Genomic DNA, 17,177 nt, shown 5'->3' with positions numbered 1-17,177 from the left:
CCTCTCCTCCAGATCAAGTACGGTGACAACACTACCTCAGAGGGCGTCCTCTTCGCAACCTACTCCGCCCTGATCGGGGAGAGCCAGGCCGGCGGGCAGCACCGCACGCGCATCCGCCAGATCTTGGAGTGGTGCGGGGAGGCCTTCGACGGAGTCGTATCCTGGCTCCGCTGGGGGGCCGGAGGGGGCGGGGCCGGAGGGGTGGGGGGGTCTGGAGGGGCGGGGCCGGAGGGGCGGGGCCGGAGGAGGGGCCCGGGGGGGGGTCTGGAGGGGCGGGGGTCTGGAGGGGGCGGGGCGGAGGGGCGGGGCCGGAGGGGCGGGGGTCTGGAGGGGGCGGGGCCGGAGGAGGGGCCCGGGGCGGGGGCGAAGGGAGCGAGGAGAGGGAGGAGGGGTGGGGGCTGGAGGGGCGTTCTAAAGGAGGGGGGCGGGGCCGACAGGAGGGCGGGAAGGCGAGAAGGTGGGATCTGGAAGGGGGAGTGGGGTCGAAAGGAGGGGCCCAGTCCTGGAATATCCCGGGACCTCAGCCCGGAAGCTGGAGGAATTCCCGGCAGGAGGCTCGCCCTCACTGACCGCTGTTGTCCTCTTGCGGTCGGGCTCGGCTTCCCGGCTCCAGCAAGCTGGACCCCTGGCCACAGGCGTGGGGGCGGTATTTGTTGTGACAGCGTGGGGAGGGGCCCCAAGGGTGGGAAGGTGCCTGTGGCTGTAGGATTGGGGCAAAGAGCGCCTCCAACCCTTCCTCTCCCTCCCCTGCTCCCCCTCCACTTGTCGGGGCTCATTGGGGGTGGGCAGGCCAGGCTGGGGCAGCTAGGGGACAGCTGGGCCAAAGGCCGGGCTGCTGGCGCGGCTGGGGCTGGGGGGGGCTCTACTGACCGGTTGGTCCGTATTGGAATCTGTATGGGCTCCAGGCCCTTCCCGACAGAAAGTCCCAGGATTGGAGGGGTTTCTAGTTTCCCTGGCAGCTTAGAGAAGGTCCCAGCACAAGCAGGACAGTCCAATGTGGGTCGTGTGTTAACTGCGTGTTTATCACACATGTCAGGCTCAGCAGCACCCTGCAAGCAGACTCCATCAGTCTCCCCCAGTGAGACATCAGGTGGGGGTCCACAGCGTTTCCTGGGGTTTTCTGCACTGGTGTTCATCGAGGGTCCTCCCGGCTTCAGACAGCAGGGGACCCTACCCCTTGGTGTGCATGGCTGTCTCTGCACTTGCTGCTGGTGCTCTGGGGCAGGGCCTGGCCCTCACTGAAGGGTTCTGGGGCATCTTCCTGTGCACTGTCCCCAGAGGTTGTCCCCTGTGTACCTTGGCACGTCACTTTTCTCCACCCTGCCAGAGGCCGGGAATGTTTGCTCATCACCGCATGTCATGCCAGCCTGCCCCATCTCAGGGACATGCCGGTGGTTTCCAGCCTCCCTGCTCTAAACAGCCCTGAGTGATCCGGCCCGGCCTGTATGCCCCATCACCCCTTCTCACTTTCCTTGGGCCCGTTCCCAGAACTGGGGTGACTGGCCCCCAGGCCACCCGGCACTCTCCGAAAGTCCCTCTCGCTCCTGGTCCAGTCACAGATCAGAAGAGGGACGTTGGCCCTCTGTGTCCTTTCAGTTCATATGGGCAAGTTCCCAGGTGTCCTGTGGCCAGATCCTGCTGTCCTCCAGAGCAGCTCCCACATGCCAGAGAAGGGACCAGAGGCCACTGGCATGGCCTGGGGCAAATGACAGCTTGCAGAACACCCCCACGGCAGCGCTCTGCCGGAGGGCTGTGTGCTTGCCTCTACATTCCTGCTTCTCAGTCTTGTGCTCACAGATCCCCCCGTGAACCTACCCGTACCGTCTGCATGTGAGCACACGTGTGTGTAGTCACGCCCCTGGCTGTTCAAAAAGGTTCATGATCCATACACTTGCCTGCACCCCGCTTCCCCCCACTTCTCTGTCCATGCGGTAGTCTGTTTGCTCAGGATCCTCAGTATGTGCGGGAGGTGACACAGAGAACCCAGCACCTCTCACCCATTTCTCTGTGCTCACTGGTGTGCAGTTCTTAATGCCTTCCCCAAGCCGTCGCCCATCAGGTGTCTGTCAGCAGTGGGGGGCGGGGGACACAGGCTGTTTCCCACTTGCTCTGATGGCCACCGGGCACCAAGCTGAGTTCCCCCTGGGGTATCGGGCCAGGGCCTGTGGGGCTGCCTGCCTTCCGGGACAGTCCTTAACCCCTGCCTGCACGAGATCGTGTTTGATGAGTGCCACAAAGCAAAGAACGCCAGCTCCACGAAGATGGGCAAGGCCGTCCTGGATCTGCAGAACAAGCTGCCCCTGGCCAGGGTGGTCTATGCCAGTGCCACAGGTGGGAACGTGGGGGCGGGCTCTGCATGTGGCCGTTGAGTCACTTCTGGGGCTGCGTCCCAGGCCCTGGCCTTGCTGGGTTAGAGGCGCTGACAGCAGCTCCCCACCCCAGGTGCCTCTGAGCCCCGGAACATGATCTACATGAGCCGCCTGGGCATCTGGGGCGATGGTACACCCTTCCGAACCTTCGAGGAGTTTCTGCACGCCATTGAGAAGAGGTGGGTGCCCTTCCCTGCCCAAGACGCGCTGGCAAGGGACCCACAGAGGGCGCTGCTCCTCACACACTGGGGCCCGGCTCCACAACCTGGCCCACGTTCGTCTAGCAACCAGAGGGATCTCATCGTTCTTTGCCTAGTGCTTCCCATCACTCTAGGGGAAGGAGCCCCTCCCCGCTTTTCCTGCGCCCCGCCCCCCTCCACAGGCGATCAGAGCATGGGGCCTTTGCACATGCTCCCTCCACTCCCTCTGCACTTGGCCCTTCCTCACCCTCAGCTCCTGCTTTCGGCCCCTCCTCAAGTCACTCTGTTGCTGAGTGGGACACAGCACGTGACCGGGCGGCCCTGTCCTTGTCCACAGGGGTGTGGGCGCCATGGAGATTGTGGCTATGGACATGAAGGTCAGCGGCATGTACATCGCTCGCCAGCTCAGCTTCTCCGGCGTCACCTTCCGCATCGAGGAGATCTCACTGGCCCCAGCCTTCGAGCGTGTCTACAACCGTGCGGCCCTGCTGGTAAGCTGGGCGGCCGGCGGGCCGTGACTGCGTGGACGCACGCGTGCGTTTCCCATCGGAATGAGGCTCTCCTCACCTTCAGCATCTGTTCTCGGCGCCACGGGCATTTGTTGGGTCACAGAAAGGAGGAAGCAGCTGGCCCGCCCGTCTGGTCTCTGGTTGGAGACCAGCGTCGTGATCGTGTGGGGAGCTCCTCTGTGGCTGGACTAACGTTGGCGTGTGACCAGGCGCCCAGCAAGCCTTCCCACCATGTTAGGAGCTCATTGTTCCCAGAGCTTGGGGCAGGTTTCGGCGTCCACGTCTCTGTGCCTGTGGCTTGGCCTCACCTTTGCTATTCCTGCGTGTGGATGGGCTCCCTTGTTCTCGCCGTCAGGTCCCCTACCTGGGACAGGCCCTGAGCGTCAGCCCTGACAGTGCTGTAGATGGTTTTCTTAGTTCAAACCGAAGGAGGGCCATCTCCGCACGCCGCGGGGTTGTTCTCTGTGCTGGTCCTACCCCCTTGATGCCGGGAGCACCCCCGTTGTGAATGCTACAGTTGTCCCCCGACGTGGCCCTGGGCCCCTGGGGCAGGGGTACCCCAGGTGAGCCGCCGTGGTCTGCAGTATCAAGGGCCCAGGGGCTGCTGGCAGATGGCGGTCACTGCGGATGTCCGCACCCCTTTCTGAAAGCAGCGTCCACTCCCCTGTGCTGCGTGAGCATGCCACCTTCACCGTGGCCCTGCCAGCATCACACATTTCGGCTTGTTAACACTTACTGTCAGGTATCAGCAGTGCCTCTGTGTTGCTCAGCTTCCGATCCCTGCACCCCTGGCCATGGATTTCAGCCGGTGGGGGCTGGCGGTCCAGGGTGGGAGTTGGGTGGCCGTGGGCAGCAGCAGGCTCAGCCGGGCATGTCGTTGCAGTGGGCCGAGGCCCTGGGCGTGTTCCAGCAGGCAGCCGACTGGATTGGTCTCGAGTCTCGCAAGTCCCTGTGGGGTCAGTTCTGGTCAGCTCACCAGCGTTTCTTCAAGTATCTCTGCGTTGCTGCCAAAGTGCACCGGCTGGTGGAGCTGGCCCGAGAGGAGCTGGCCCAGGACAAGGTGAGCTGGGAGACGCAGTGGCTGGACCTGCAGGGCTGCCTGGACGCTCTGCCCCGGTCCGTTCGAGAGCTTTGCGGTTACGCCAGGACCCCTGCACCCTCGTGTGTCTGCCTGAGCCTATGAGGACAGGGTGTGGCACCGGTGATGCCGAGGCCCAGAAGGTTCTGGTCCTGCCTGACCCAGCTCCCCTGAAGCAGGTGACAGGCATGGCCTTGCCCCCGGTTCTTCATGTCCAGACCGGCCTGGCGAGTCCCCAGAAAGAACTGGGCAGGAGCCAGGGCAGAGAATAAGGGAGAGGGTCCAGGAGGGCTGAGGGCGGCTGTCCGCTGCTGTATGGAGTTCTAGGGTGGATCTGGGTGTGCTGGGGGCCTGGTGGCCCGCAGGACAGAAGGGTGGAAAGAGAGAAACTGAGGCCAACTCTGGGTTTCTGACTACCAGGGGCTGGGCTTGGGAGCCTGGGGTTTCCCTATAGGCCCCTCTGGGGCCACGCTCCAGAGATGGCTGGCGGGGGTCCCAGAGCGCAGCTCACCTGTGCTCCCCCATCCCCCCCCAAGTGTGTGGTCATCGGGCTGCAGTCCACAGGCGAGGCTCGGACCCGGGAGGTGCTGGACGAGAAGGATGGGCAGCTCGACTGCTTTGTCTCCGCTGCTGAGTGAGTGATGCTCACAGCCCCCCAGGGTGGGTGGTGCAGCCACTCCTGGGTCAGCCCCCCCCCACTCCCCCCACGTGACAGCCCGTGTCTTGTGACCCCAGCCGTGGGAGCCTAGGTGTGCATCTGCTCAGACACCAGCCCCAGCCCCCAGAGACTATGGGCCACGCTGCAGTTTTAAAACCAGAAAGATTAGCCACGGGTGGACCCCAGGGCTCAGAGGGTGCTGGCAGAGGGACCCGGGATTTCAGCACGAGGCTTCCAGGTGCCCACCCCCCACAGTGGGTGTGGCGCTGTTTCAGGGACTGCACAGATGTTGGGGTCCCCGAAGCAGCAGGCCTCCCTTCCTGGGTCTGGGAAGGCCTCCTGGGCCCAGCATCCCTCAGAGGTGGTGAGCCTGTGCAGGCAGAGCCCCTTGATGGCTGGAAGGAGGGAGCCTCACCCCAGCCCCCGCCCCACACTCAGGCCTTCCCAGTAAAACTGTGCCCCTGCAGCCTCGGACCCTTCGCCCCCATATCCCCCTCCTCCACAGTCCGCACAGCTGCCTCCCTGCCCCTGCCTGCCCTCTCTGGACCCCGGGCACTGGGTGCCCCCCGCAGAGCTAGCCCCCGGGCCGACGCTACTCCGCGTCTCCCGCTGGATAGCATGACCCTCCTTGCGGTGGGAATAAATTCTGCTTTTTGCTTTCAGGGGTGTCTTTCTGTCACTAATTCAGAAGCACTTTCCTTCAACCAAAAGAAAGCGCGAGAGAGGAGCAGGCAGTAAGAGAAAACGTAAGCCCCCCCGCCCCCCCCTGCCGGCCTCTGACCCCTGACCCATGCATAGCCTGGCTTATGGCCCTGCCAGGTGTCCCTCCGGCCTGGCTCCTGTCTGAGCAGCCACCCCTCTCTGCTGCTTGCTGCGCAGCCTGCCGGGCTGGGGGCTTCTGTCTCCCTGCAGGCCTGACTCGTGACACCCACCCCATCTGTCCAGGGGAGGACAGGCACAGAGGCAGCTCAGCGCAGCTTCCCGAGAGAGAGACCCGGGCGGGCAGCAGCCTCTAGGCTGCACTGCGTGTCTGGGAGACACAGATCCCTGCAGGGCCAAGTTAGCAAGAGGCAAGAAGCCAGTGCTGCAAGCTGGTGTGCTTAGCTCGTCCTCAGGCAGCAACACCCCGTGGCCTCCAGCATCACCCCCAGATGGGGACAGGGTCGGGGGAGCTTAAGATTCCAGTACACAGCCTCGTGCTTCCTCGGTGGAAGCCAGCCCTGCGGCTAAACCATGCCGGCTGCGTGGGACACGATGGGGCTCGTGAAGAGCGTCGCAGGATGGGGAGGTTATCCTCCTTCCGGCAGAGGCTGAGCATCAGCTCATCATGGGAAGTGAGGCTTAGAGAGGGCAAGCAACTCACCTGAGGTCACACAGCCAGACCTGGGGGATACAGTCCCCCTCTCGCCTCCCAGGACCAGCCTCTGGGGCATCCTAGACTGTGGCAGGGCGCGTAAGGTACTTGGACCACCATCCTCTTGGGACCTGGACGCATCCTCTGGCCAGCCCGCCCAGGCTAGCCTTGTGAACAAGGGCAGGCATGTGGCCTTCCCAGGCACCAGCCAAGAATAAACTGAAGTGTTAGGAAATCGGAGGCGGATGTTAAAAACTGCCCTTTTCCACCATGCCCTGGTGCACAGCAGGGCCCAGGAGGGCAGCCCAAAGCTGGACAGACCAGAGGCTCAGGCTGCTAGCGTCCCAGCACATGGTGCCTGGCCCCGGATGGCCCCCTTCCCCACGTGGGGAGTCACCATGAGCTGGGCCCCTTGGGAGGGAGGAGCGGGCCGGGCCTCAGTGAGCCTGGTTGTCTGTGCGCAGGGCGGCCACGGGGCCGCGGGGTCAAGGCGCCCAGGCTGGCATGCGAGGCGGCAGGCGTGATCCGCATCAGTGACGACAGCAGCACGGAGTCAGACGCTGGCCTGGATAGTGACTTCCACTCCTCCCCCGAGTCCGTGCTAGACGACGACGTGGTCATCTTGGATGCTGTCGGGCTGCCGGCCGATGACCGCGGTAAGGGTCACATGGGGGAGACGGGCTCAGAGAGCCATCAGGGCCATGCTGCTGGTCAGAGGCAGAGCGGGTTCACGCCAGCGGTCTGGGGTGAGGGAGAACATTCCGGACCCCTACCCCTCCCGTGCACCAGCTGTGCCCCACCCCCCCAGGGACCCCCTTGTCCACTGCTACGAGCAGGGCTGTGGGCAGGTGGGCCGGCTGGTGCCCCCTGACCCTCCGGCCCTGCAGGGCCCCTGTGCCCCCTGCAGCGGGACCCACACGGCCCCGGCATCCTGGAGCGTGTTGAGCGGCTAAAGCAGGACCTGCTGGCCAAGGTGCGAGTGCTGGCCCGGGAGCTGCCCGTTAACACTCTGGATGAGCTCATCGACCAGCTTGGGGGTCCGGAGCGAGTGGCCGAGGTGAGCTCCTTGGGGGCCCCCACCCAGATGCAGGCTCTGAGCCTCCCTGGTGGCCACCCCAAGTCCCCACCCTGCACAGTGCGGTGGGCTTGGGGCGGGGAGGACTCAGGGTCCAGCATCCATCGTCCAGCCTGCGTAGCCGGACGACTGTCCTCCCTCAGCCATGGACACCCAACCCCCTGCTCCCCAGCCCAGCTCTGCACCCACCTTCCCCACACACCCTCATGTGCCCCTGGGCCTCTGGGGGCGCTCCTGGGTCCCAGGCCTGTCCCCCTGTGTCCCCTCCCTGTCCTCTCCAGCTGTACGACTGGACCCTTTCCTGGGATGTCCGGTGGTGACAACCCAGGTTTGTTTTTGCCTCAGGCAGCCGTTTTACAATAGAAGACTTAGGGTGGAGTGAAAATCCTGCTGTCTGCCCCATGGGCAGCCGGGGCCCGGGGCCCGGGGCGGAGGCTGTGTCCTGGCCCAGGGTCCGAAGCCCCCCTAACACACACACTCAGGAGCCGCGGGGGCACAGGTGGGGAGGCAGGGAAACAGGCCTGCAGGGACCAGTCCCTGCATGGCCTCACCAGCTGGCTTCCATTCCCTCTCCCCAACCCCAGATGACTGGCAGGAAGGGCCGCGTGGTGTCCAGGCCCGACGGGACAGTGGCCTTCGAGTCTCGGGCAGAGCAAGGCCTCTCCATCGACCATGTGAACCTCAGGGAGAAGGAGCGCTTCATGAGTGGGGAGAAGGTGGGGGCCATGGAGGTGGGGCCTGGAGGGCCTGGGGGGCCCGGGGAATGGGCTCTGTCAACAGGTGTCCCCCCGGTGTCGGGGGGAGCCTGTGAGGACCCTGGGGGGCCCGGGAGGTGCGGGGTTCCTGAGGGGCTGGCCCCAGGACCAGAGTACTGCAGCCTCTGCTGGGTCCATGTATATCGTGCACGTGCGTGTGTGGTTGTGACTGTGGGTATGTGTGGGTGTGCATGTGCGTGTGCGCCTGACCGGGGCCCCCACAGGTCGCCCTGGCCGTCCCAGCCTTCAGGCACTGTCACCTGTGCCGTCACTGCCCGGTGGCTTCTCTGAGACCCCCGCTTGAAACTCCTGGGAAAGCTGCGGTGGGCAGAGCAGGCTGCTCTGCTCCGTCCAGGGGCGGCCGGGAGTGGCCCAGACTCCATTCTCAGCCCACATGGGCTCCCCCATGGGCACACACGTCAGCCTCTGTGTGGGTTGCCCTGAACGAGCCCCGGTGGTCCAGGCGAGGTCTGCAGGGCACAGACTGTCCCGTCCGCATCCCCCCAGCTCGTGGCGATCATCTCCGAGGCCTCCAGCTCCGGCATCTCCCTCCAAGCTGACCGCCGCGTCCAGAACCAGCGGCGCCGGGTCCATATGACGCTCGAGCTGCCCTGGAGCGCTGACCGTGCCATCCAGCAGTTTGGTGAGCCCCAGCCCAGGCCGCCCTGCCCCGGGCCTCCCCGCCCTGTGCCGCTGGTCCCTGAGAGCCCTCTCTGCCTTTAGGCCGGACCCACAGGTCCAACCAGGTCTCTGCCCCCGAATACGTCTTCCTCATCTCCGAGCTGGCTGGGGAGCGCAGGTTTGCCTCCATTGTTGCGAAACGGCTGGAGAGCCTGGTGAGTGGGTGGGCGACTCCCAGAGGGAGGGCTGCGGCGGGACAGCGGGAGGGGCAGGGGCAGCTCGTGACAGCCTTCCCCACCCCCACCCCGAGCAGGGGGCTCTGACCCATGGGGACCGCCGCGCTACTGAGTCCCGTGACCTGAGCAAGTACAACTTTGAGAACAAGGTACCTGGGGAGGGCCGGGGGCAGCAGGGGACATGTCCCATGCCCAGGCCAGCCTCTGACTCGGGCCCTCCTGACCCCCCCTCACCCCTCCACTCAGTACGGCGCCCGGGCCCTCAGCTGTGTCCTCACCACCATCCTGAGCCAGACTGAGAACAAGGTGCCACTGCCCCAGGGCTACCCCGGAGGAGATGCCGCCTTTTTCCGGGGTGAGCTGGGGGCAAGTGAGGGTCTCTGGGTGTGGGGCAGCTTGGCCCTGAGCTCTTTGGAGCACTGGAATTGGCAGACTGGATTTGTGTCCAAGGACTCCTCCCGCACACATTTACCGAGGGGGCACCCGCGGCAAGGAGGACCCCGGGCTGGCTGGGGAGGGAGGTGGGTGAGTAGCACGCATTTGGGGCCCTCCCTCCCACAGACATGAAGCAGGGCCTGCTGTCCGTTGGCATTGGGTGGGCGCGAGTCCAGGTCGGCTGTCTGGATGTGGAGAAGGGTGAGGTCCTGCACGCAGCCCCCCAGCGGGAAGGCCCCACACCTCCTGACACGGCCTGAGCCCCCTCCCCACCTGCCCACCAGACTGCTCCATCACCAAGTTCCTGAACCGCATTCTGGGGCTAGAGGTGCACAAGCAGAACGCGCTGTTCCAGTACTTCTCGGACACTTCGACCACCTCATCGAGATGGACAAGAAGGAGGGCAAATATGACATGGGCATCCTGGGGTGAGGGCCGCAAGTGGGGGCGGCATCCACCCCACCCACCCCCCCCCCCCGCCCCAGGCAGAGCAGGGAGCGGCCTGGCAGTATTGCGCCTGTCCCAGTGCCACCTCCTCTCAGACGGAGAGACTGAGGCCGTGTAGGGCAGTCCCCAGCTCCATACGCCACCCGGAGGGCCTTGGAGGTACAGGACTTGGGGTGTCATGAAGATGCCAGGGAAAGGGGGTGCTACTGCAGCCGAGCGCTGTCCTGTGCTGGGGGACCACAGGGCCCCCTTCTTGGGTGTCCCCAGGACTGGGGAGTTTTATTTAGATGGGAGGCATGTATTGGCATGCTTCGTGTGATGGTGGTAAGCCTGACACGTTTGCTCTCATTGCCCCACAAGCACGTCCTCGCCAAGAACGGCAGGGGCCCAGAGGCTTCAAACTCTCCTGAGAGGCCAGAGTCAGTATTTTCAGCTTTGGGGCCCAGTCTCTTGAGTGTTCAACTTGTGTGAAAGCACACACTATTGGAAAATGAATGGCTGGGGCCATGTGCCAATAAAACTTTATCATAAAATCAGTGGCGGGTAGAGTTTGCTGGCTCTTACATAACCACCCCACAACAGCCATGCAGAGCAGACTGTATGTTGTCTGTAGTTACACCGAGTGTGAGTATCCAGCAGGTGCTGGGGGAAGGGGTGTTGGACCCCAGGCTACCACTGGAGGGGCCGCCTTGCCATCCAGGATGCCGGGTAGGGTTGGGTCCAGGCCTCTCTGCTGGGGGAACCCTCCACTGTGCTCCCTGGTGGGCATCTCTTGGGTGTACCCGAGAACTTGGGATTGACAGCCCCCAAAGCCCAGAGCCTGGAGCCTGCTGAGCCACACAGGGCCTCAGGGCATGCTGAGACCCACCGAGCCAGGACCGGGGGCGGGGCGGGGGGCAGGCGGGAGGGTCTCACCCCCCGCATGTCCTTTCCATGTCCTCCACAGACCTGGCTCCCAGGCATCGACGAGATCTATGAGGAGAGCCAGCAGGTTTTCCTGGCCCCCGGGCACCCACAGGATGGGCAGGTGGTCTTCTACAAGGTGAGGAGACACAGACCCGCCCAGCGCATGCAGGCCGGGCCCCACCGCCGGGCCCCTCGGCTGCTCTAAGCCCTCGTGCTCTTGCAGATCAGTGTGGACCGCGGCCTGAAGTGGGACGAGGCTTATGCAGGTCGCTGGAGCTGACGGGCACCAACGATGGCTTCTACCTCTCCTTAAAGGTGGGCGGCTGCGTGGCCGCCCGGGTCCCCAGGGGCAAGACCCCCGGCGGAGGGGAGCGGGCAGGGGAGGGGCAGGGGAAGGAGGGCAGCAGCCCCCACCTCCCCGCCTCATGCGAATGCCTTCCCAGGTTCGGGGCAACAAGCTGAGCTGCCTCCTGGCCGAGCAGAACCGCGGCAAGCACTTCACCGTGTACAAGCCTAACGTGGGTCGGCAGAGCCAGCTGGAGACTTTCGACAGCCTGTGCCGGAAGTTCCGCCGGGTACGCGTGGGGCTGAGGGGTCTGGGTGCGGCCGTGGCGCAGGGCGCCTCTTGCTCCGGGTGCCCCTGGCGGGCCCTGCGTGTGCGGGTCCCCTGGCAGCCGGGGGGCGCCGAGCACTGGGGGGCGTGGCGGCCGGCGGGGGCAGGTGGTCACGTGGCTGCGTGTCCCCAGGTGACGGCGGAGGAGGCCAGGAGCACTGGGAAAACAGCTACGCCTTGTCGCTGACGCACTGCAGCCACACTGCGTGGTGAGGGCCAGGGTGGGACCGGGCGGGGTGCCCTCCCCACAGAGCAGCTGTACGCGGGGCGCGGGGGGGGCGCAGGAGGGGGCGTGTCCGGGACTCCCGCGAGGAGCGCGGCGGGGCGCGGCGGCGCTTCCGGTCTGAGCCTGGCCTCCCCGCGCGCGGCGCAGGAACCGCCACTGCCGGCTGGTGCAGGAGGGCAAGGACTGCGCGCAGGGCCTACGGCTGCGCCACCACTACATGCTGTGCGGGGCCCTGCTGCGCGTGTGGGGCCGCATCGCCGCCGTCATGGCCGACGTCACCAGCAGCAGCTACCTGCAGATCGTGCGCCTCAAGACCAAGGACAAGAAGAAGCAAGTCGGTGAGCGCGCGGGCACGCCGAGGGGGGTGGGGGCGGTGGGCACCGCCGCGGGGCCCCTGACCGTCCGTCCCGGCCCCCAGGCATCAAGATCCCCGAGGGCTGCGTGCGCCGTGTGCTGCAGGAGCTGCAGCTCATGGATGCGGACGTCAAGCGCAAGAACGCGCGGTGCCGGGGCTTCCCCGCGCCCCTGCCCGCCCTGCGCCCGCTCGCGCTGCCCTGCGGCCCCGGCGAGGTCCTGGACCTCACTTACAGCCCGCCGGCCCAGGCCTTCCCGCCGCCCTCGCCCTTTGCCTTCCCGCCCCCGCCCCCGGACCCCGCGCCTGCCCCGAGTGGCCTGCCGCTGGGCGCCCCGGACACCTGCAGCGGACCCCGCGGCCCTGGCGCACCAGGGGCCGCGACATCAACTTCAAGGAGGTGTTGGAGGACATGCTGCGCTCCCTCAACGCCGGGCCGCCCACCGTTCCCCCTGGGCCGGGCGCAGGGGCAGCAGGGGCGCCCAGTGGGGGCGGGGGGCCCTGAGCGGCAGAGCGTCATCCAGTTCGGCCCCCCCTTTCCAAACTCCTAGGGCCGGCAAGCGACCGGCAGCCGGTGTCCAAGAGGAAGCTTAGTTATCTGCAATACGCACCACGTCCACAGGGACTCTCCTACCCACGTGGGTGGTAGCGGGGCCAGGCTCCCCCGCTGACTACCAGAGAGGGGGGCTGCGGTGTCCCTCCTCCAGTTCCGGAGGCCTCCTCTGCAGTGCCTTCCCTGCCGGCGGCTGGGCAGACCCCTCAAGATGCTGCCCGCCCTTCCGGGCTCTCCGAGGCAGTGCAGGTCCCACTCAGGATGACTCGGGGTCTAGGCTTGGGCAGGGCCTGGGGATGGGGATGGGGGGCCCACCCTCCCTGTGCCTCTGTCCTCTCCTGCCCCCCCCAGGCCTAGGCAGGGGCTCCCCAACCCACCTCACCCCACCCACCTTACAGGGCCTGGTCTGACCGGAACCCCTGAAATCCACAAAACTGGGTGGCCCCAAGAGCTGGAAACTCAGGAAACCCCAGGTGCTCAGGGCCCTGCCTTCTCTGGGGGGCTCCATGGGACAGACCCCTCCCCCCATTAATATATGCAATTCTTTCCCACTCTGTTTGCTCCCTAAATTATTGCCCGGCCACCTCTCCCAGGCCCCAGAATCTGCCGTGGAGCTGGCGGTGTGGACGGGCCCCCTGGTTTCTATGTGTATTTATAATGAATTCAAGTGTACATATGTAAAGAGATCTTTTTTTAAATATATGTGCCTTTTCACTACTTCCCAGATTGTCTGCTTTTCCAGCCTGCAGAGACAGCGGGGAGGGGAGGGGGGCCGCGGCATGCCTCCTCCAGGAGCATAGCCGATGCCCGCAGTGACCCCAGTCGGAGGCGGATGAGGTGGCTGTCGCCTGTGGCCTCAGGGCAGCCAGGGTGGGTGAGGCCAGCCCACTCCTCTCCCAGACCCATGTGAGGCCAAGGCCTGTGCTAAGGACGAGGGCCAGGCTGGAGGAGGCAGGTCCCCCAGGGGCCGCTGTCTGCTGTCATCCTGTCAGCAGCGTGGCAGGCTGGCTGCTTCCAGACTAGCCATGCCAGGCTACGGGGGCTTGGACCGGACGCTGGTCGCCTCCTGCCTGCTAGAGACACAAACCCCGCCCCGGGACGCTCCTGGTGGTGCGCTGGGACCAGTTCCTCCCATCGCTGGTGTGCGCAGCTGCGGTCCCCGTTTTGGTTTTTTTCCCAAGGTTGCCTCAGGCAGGTGGGGTAGCCCAGGTGCAGGGGGGCCCAGGAGCTGGACCCTTCCTGGAAGCCGCAGGGAGCATACTTGGGTCTGGCCCTGAAGTTAGAAGAGTCTGTCACCCGCCAGAACGTGGACAAGTGAGGAGCCAGGAGACCCTAGGGGAAGCAGCTTAGGGTGGCTGGGGTTGCTCTCAACCTGGTTATTCCAATTTTCCAGCCCCGCCCCTGTGCTACTGACCTTTACTGGAGGTACTGGAAATTGGGGGGTGGGTGCGTAGGCAGGGCAGGCTCAGTCGGTCTCCAGCCATGCCATTTCCCCACCCCCTCACCAGGAGGCTCACAGCCTCCCAGGCCCCCCAGAACAGGGACAGGGGCCCATCCGAAGGACCCTCCTGGCCTCAGGCCATTTCCCCACCCCTCCTGGGGCGAGGGGGTGTAGACAACACTCCCCTGCTTCTGCCAGATGAGGCCCCGTGGGCGGGCCTGAGTGCCCTGACTCAATGTCCAACAATGAGGCCAGTGTGCCCGGCACGGCTCTGTGCCCAGACCAGCTTGGCCTGATGCTCAGCCCCAGGTGCCCGGCTCCCCCAGTAGGCAGAGCCACAAGGCCCAGGCCCCCTGACCTTCCCCTCGAGGCACTGGGGAAGACTAGCCCCAACCAGGCCCTGAACAGCTGTCTCCTCGCAGGTTAACACCCTGGGCCAGGAGTAGAAGCCAGTAAATCCTATTACCTCCTCCAGGATCTGCTCTGCCTGCCCTCAGTGGGTGGGGCTGCTGAGGTCAGCAGTGAGGCGTCAGGACAGACACAGCCCTAGGAGCCCAGAGCGCTCAGAACTCGGGAAAGCCTGGGGAGTTGCCAGGACCTGCCCCTGAACCAAAAGGGGCCCGGGACAAAAGCCTCCCCCACCTGCCCCCCAACCCCACCCCAGGGAGGTAGGAGCACGCAGCAGGTCAATTTGTATGTTTTATTCCCACAAGATAACCAGGGATTGGGGGGGGGGGGCGCCAAGCCTCGAGCCGGGCCGAGGAACCTTCCTCCGGCGGGGGGTGCACGCCGAGTTCTCGGGTCTGCCCCACCAGCGGGCTGGTTTTCAGGCAGACCGTCATAGGTGCCGGGTAGAAGGCTCCGAGGGGCAGGGGCCGTGGGGGCGGGGGCGCATACTTGTGGAGCTAGAGGTAGCAGGGCAAGTCCTTCTCTATTACCTGTGGGGAAAAGGGGGGGTCAGGGGTGGCCTCTCCCCTTGGCCCCCACCCCAGAAGGCTCGGTGGAAAGACACCTACCAGGGGCTCTTCCATGGGACCATACCGCTTCACCACACAGCCGTTCTTGTCAATGAGGAACTGCCGAGAGAGGCCACGTCAAAATGGGGGAAGCCAGCAGTCGGGGGGGGGGGGTGGAGGTTCCAGGGGGGCTGGGGGCAAGCAAGCAGCCCCCCACCTGCTGCCCCGTTTGGGCCCAGGGCTGGAGCACTTTGGAGCCGGGCACTGAGCTATGGCTGAGTAGACAGGGGCCCCGGGGGCAGGAGCCAGCCCTGGACACAGTCCCGTCCCCCCCAACTGCCAGTCTCCTCTTACCTTGGTGAAATTCCATTTGATGGCACTACAAAAGCAACGTGAAGTCATGAGGAATCGGTGGCAAAGGCGATCCTCCCACACACGCCCCCACCTCCAGCCCCAGCAGGGGAAACTGCCCTTCCCTCTCCCCTCCCCTCCCCTCCCCCATCCTCCCACTCACTTTCCCAGGATGCCCCTCCCCTTGGGCTGGACTTTCATCCACTTCCACAGCGGGTGAGCGTCGTCCCCATTCACGCAGATCTTGCTGTACATATCGAATTTGACGTTATAGCCAGCAGCGAACTCTTTGATCTCCGCGTTACTCCCTGGCTCCTGTGGCAAGCAGGGGTGTGGGGGTGAGTGAGGAGGGGCCTGCGCTCCCGTTGGTCCCCTCTCCCCACACCGGGACACCCGGGGACACAGCCAGCCACGCACCTGCCTCCCGAACTGGTTGCAAGGGAAGGCCAGGATCCGTAAACCGCCCTCAGCGTATCGGGCGTGCAGGTCGACAAGCTGAGTATAGTTTACGTCTGTTTTGCCTCACTGCGAGGCCACGTTGGTGACGATGCACACGAAGCCCCTGGAGGTGAGATGGCCCAGTCAGGCCAGGTCAGCGCCACCAGCCTTTCCCCTGCCTCTCCCACCGGGCACTTAGGTACCCACCGGTACTTGTCCAGGTTAACCATGTGTCCATCGATGTCCTTGGCGGAGAACTCGTGCATAGACTGAGCACAGCGCCAGTCGTCTCGGGACGCGCACTGCAAGGCAAGGGCGCATGAGCGGCGTGGCGACTTCGGGGCGCCGAGCCCGGAGCCCACTGCCACCTGGCCCACTCGCCCGGCCCGGGGTCCCCGGAGGAAGGGCTCCCAGGCGGATCCGCGCCGAGAAAACCAACTCCCCGGGGCAAGGAAAAACTGAGGACTCCTCCTCCTCGAGGGCGCACCCCTTTGCGCAACAGTGCACATTTGAGAGAAGACACCGACGCCCAGAGAGGGCTGGGGCCCCGCGCGCACCGGGTCTGGGCACTCGGCGCTACAGCTGCTATTCCGGGTCGCGAGCTCCGCCTGCCCTGGCCTCTCGAGACAGGGCTCCTCCCGCCGAGGGAGCGCCCTCTTGCGCCCGCAAGTCCCCGCCTTCCGCCGCCGGGGGACTCGGCGCCGCCGCCTCCTGCCCCGCAACCGGCGCCGCTGCCCGCGGCGACCCGGGGAGCCGGCGGCCGCGCGGCCCATGCCCGACCGCCTCCGGCCGCGCCTGTGCCCACCGAGGGCCGCGCCCGGGGGACAAAAAGGGCCGGTAACCAGGGCGCCCGTCCGCCCGTCTGTGACGCCACCAAGCAGGGCCCCAGGGCCGCGCAGGGCGGGGACGCCCCGCGGTGCGTGACCCGGGGTTTCCAGCCCACCGGGCGCCCTCCGCTCGCCGGGCCCGGCCGGGGACGCCAGCGACCGAGGGCGCCCAGCCCCCCGCGGCCTCGACGCCGCCGGCCTCGCGCGGCCCGCAGGCGCCCAACGGGGGTGCCAGCCGCCCAAGCCCTGCTCCCGAACGGCCCCCGCCGAGCCCACCGCGGCCCCGCGCGCCCGCCCAACGGCCCGTCGGCCCGCCGCCGGCGCCGCGCTCACCATGGTGCTGGCCAGACCGGGCGCTGCCAAGGCCCCGCACAGCAGCGCAGGCTTCAGCAAGCGGCACAGGCGGCTGAGGTTCATCGCGGCGGCGGGGGCGCCGGAGGCAGCGGCTCCTCCCCTCGCCGAGCCGACCAATGGACGCGCGCGGGCGGGCCTCTCCTCCGCGCCCTAGACCACGCCCACCGGCGCCTTCATTGGTCGGACTCGCGGGCGGGGCGGACCCATGGTGACGCCAGCCAATGGGAGGCCGGGGCGAGGGGCGGGCGGGGTCGGGGTCGGGGCCAGGCTGCGGCTTCGCTGCCGTGGGCGACGGCGCATGCTCGCCGGCGGGTGGACTGCCGGGTCCACGCAGGCGGCGCGCGTTGATAGGTTTAGGACGGTTATCCGGGTGGTTGACCTCAGCACCGCGGGATGCCTGACAACTTGAGATATTACTGGAAA

The 17,177-nt window shown here is 66.0% G+C and overlaps 2 protein-coding genes and 1 pseudogene across 3 annotated transcripts in view; 2 read left to right on the top strand and 1 right to left on the bottom strand.

Annotated features, from left to right (window-relative positions):
* LOC113916876 (protein strawberry notch homolog 2) overlaps positions 1-11,218 on the top strand; it is a 47,151-nt gene extending 35,933 nt beyond the window's left edge. The window contains exons 11-29 of the mRNA XM_035727795.1: positions 13-156; positions 2,214-2,331; positions 2,443-2,548; positions 2,907-3,060; positions 3,962-4,138; positions 4,693-4,790; positions 5,478-5,560; positions 6,633-6,824; positions 7,056-7,225; positions 7,828-7,959; positions 8,506-8,641; positions 8,722-8,834; positions 8,933-9,004; positions 9,102-9,210; positions 9,417-9,491; positions 9,575-9,717; positions 10,684-10,779; positions 10,867-10,958; positions 11,087-11,218. Of these exons, the coding sequence (XP_035583688.1) occupies positions 13-156; positions 2,214-2,331; positions 2,443-2,548; positions 2,907-3,060; positions 3,962-4,138; positions 4,693-4,790; positions 5,478-5,560; positions 6,633-6,824; positions 7,056-7,225; positions 7,828-7,959; positions 8,506-8,641; positions 8,722-8,834; positions 8,933-9,004; positions 9,102-9,210; positions 9,417-9,491; positions 9,575-9,717; positions 10,684-10,779; positions 10,867-10,923 (2,175 nt within the window). The 3' untranslated portion in view covers positions 10,924-10,958; positions 11,087-11,218. The remainder of the gene's footprint in view (positions 1-12; positions 157-2,213; positions 2,332-2,442; positions 2,549-2,906; positions 3,061-3,961; positions 4,139-4,692; positions 4,791-5,477; positions 5,561-6,632; positions 6,825-7,055; positions 7,226-7,827; positions 7,960-8,505; positions 8,642-8,721; positions 8,835-8,932; positions 9,005-9,101; positions 9,211-9,416; positions 9,492-9,574; positions 9,718-10,683; positions 10,780-10,866; positions 10,959-11,086) is intronic.
* Positions 11,069-13,104, top strand: LOC118355982 (annotated as a pseudogene).
* A 1,410-nt stretch (positions 13,105-14,514) lies between these two features.
* GPX4 (glutathione peroxidase 4) lies at positions 14,515-16,887 on the bottom strand. 2 transcript variants are annotated; one of them, XM_027584340.1, is made up of 7 exons: positions 16,734-16,887; positions 15,781-15,875; positions 15,553-15,697; positions 15,299-15,450; positions 15,139-15,163; positions 14,845-14,904; positions 14,515-14,766 (listed from the first exon to the last, which is right to left on the bottom strand). In XM_027584340.1, exons 1-7 carry the CDS (start codon positions 16,815-16,817, stop codon positions 14,734-14,736), a joined length of 594 nt encoding a protein of 197 aa, XP_027440141.1. In that variant the 5' UTR covers positions 16,818-16,887; the 3' UTR covers positions 14,515-14,733. The 2 variants fall into 2 exon arrangements, with proteins under 2 accessions (XP_027440141.1, XP_027440140.1); XM_027584339.1 differs by lacking the exon at positions 16,734-16,887 and adding an exon at positions 16,131-16,373.
* Positions 16,888-17,177: the final 290 nt, after the last annotated feature.

This window comes from Zalophus californianus, chromosome 1, assembly GCF_009762305.2.
Source record: "Zalophus californianus isolate mZalCal1 chromosome 1, mZalCal1.pri.v2, whole genome shotgun sequence".
Taxonomy (NCBI): Eukaryota; Metazoa; Chordata; class Mammalia; order Carnivora; family Otariidae; genus Zalophus; species Zalophus californianus.
This window is presented reverse-complemented; position numbering and strand designations above follow the sequence as displayed.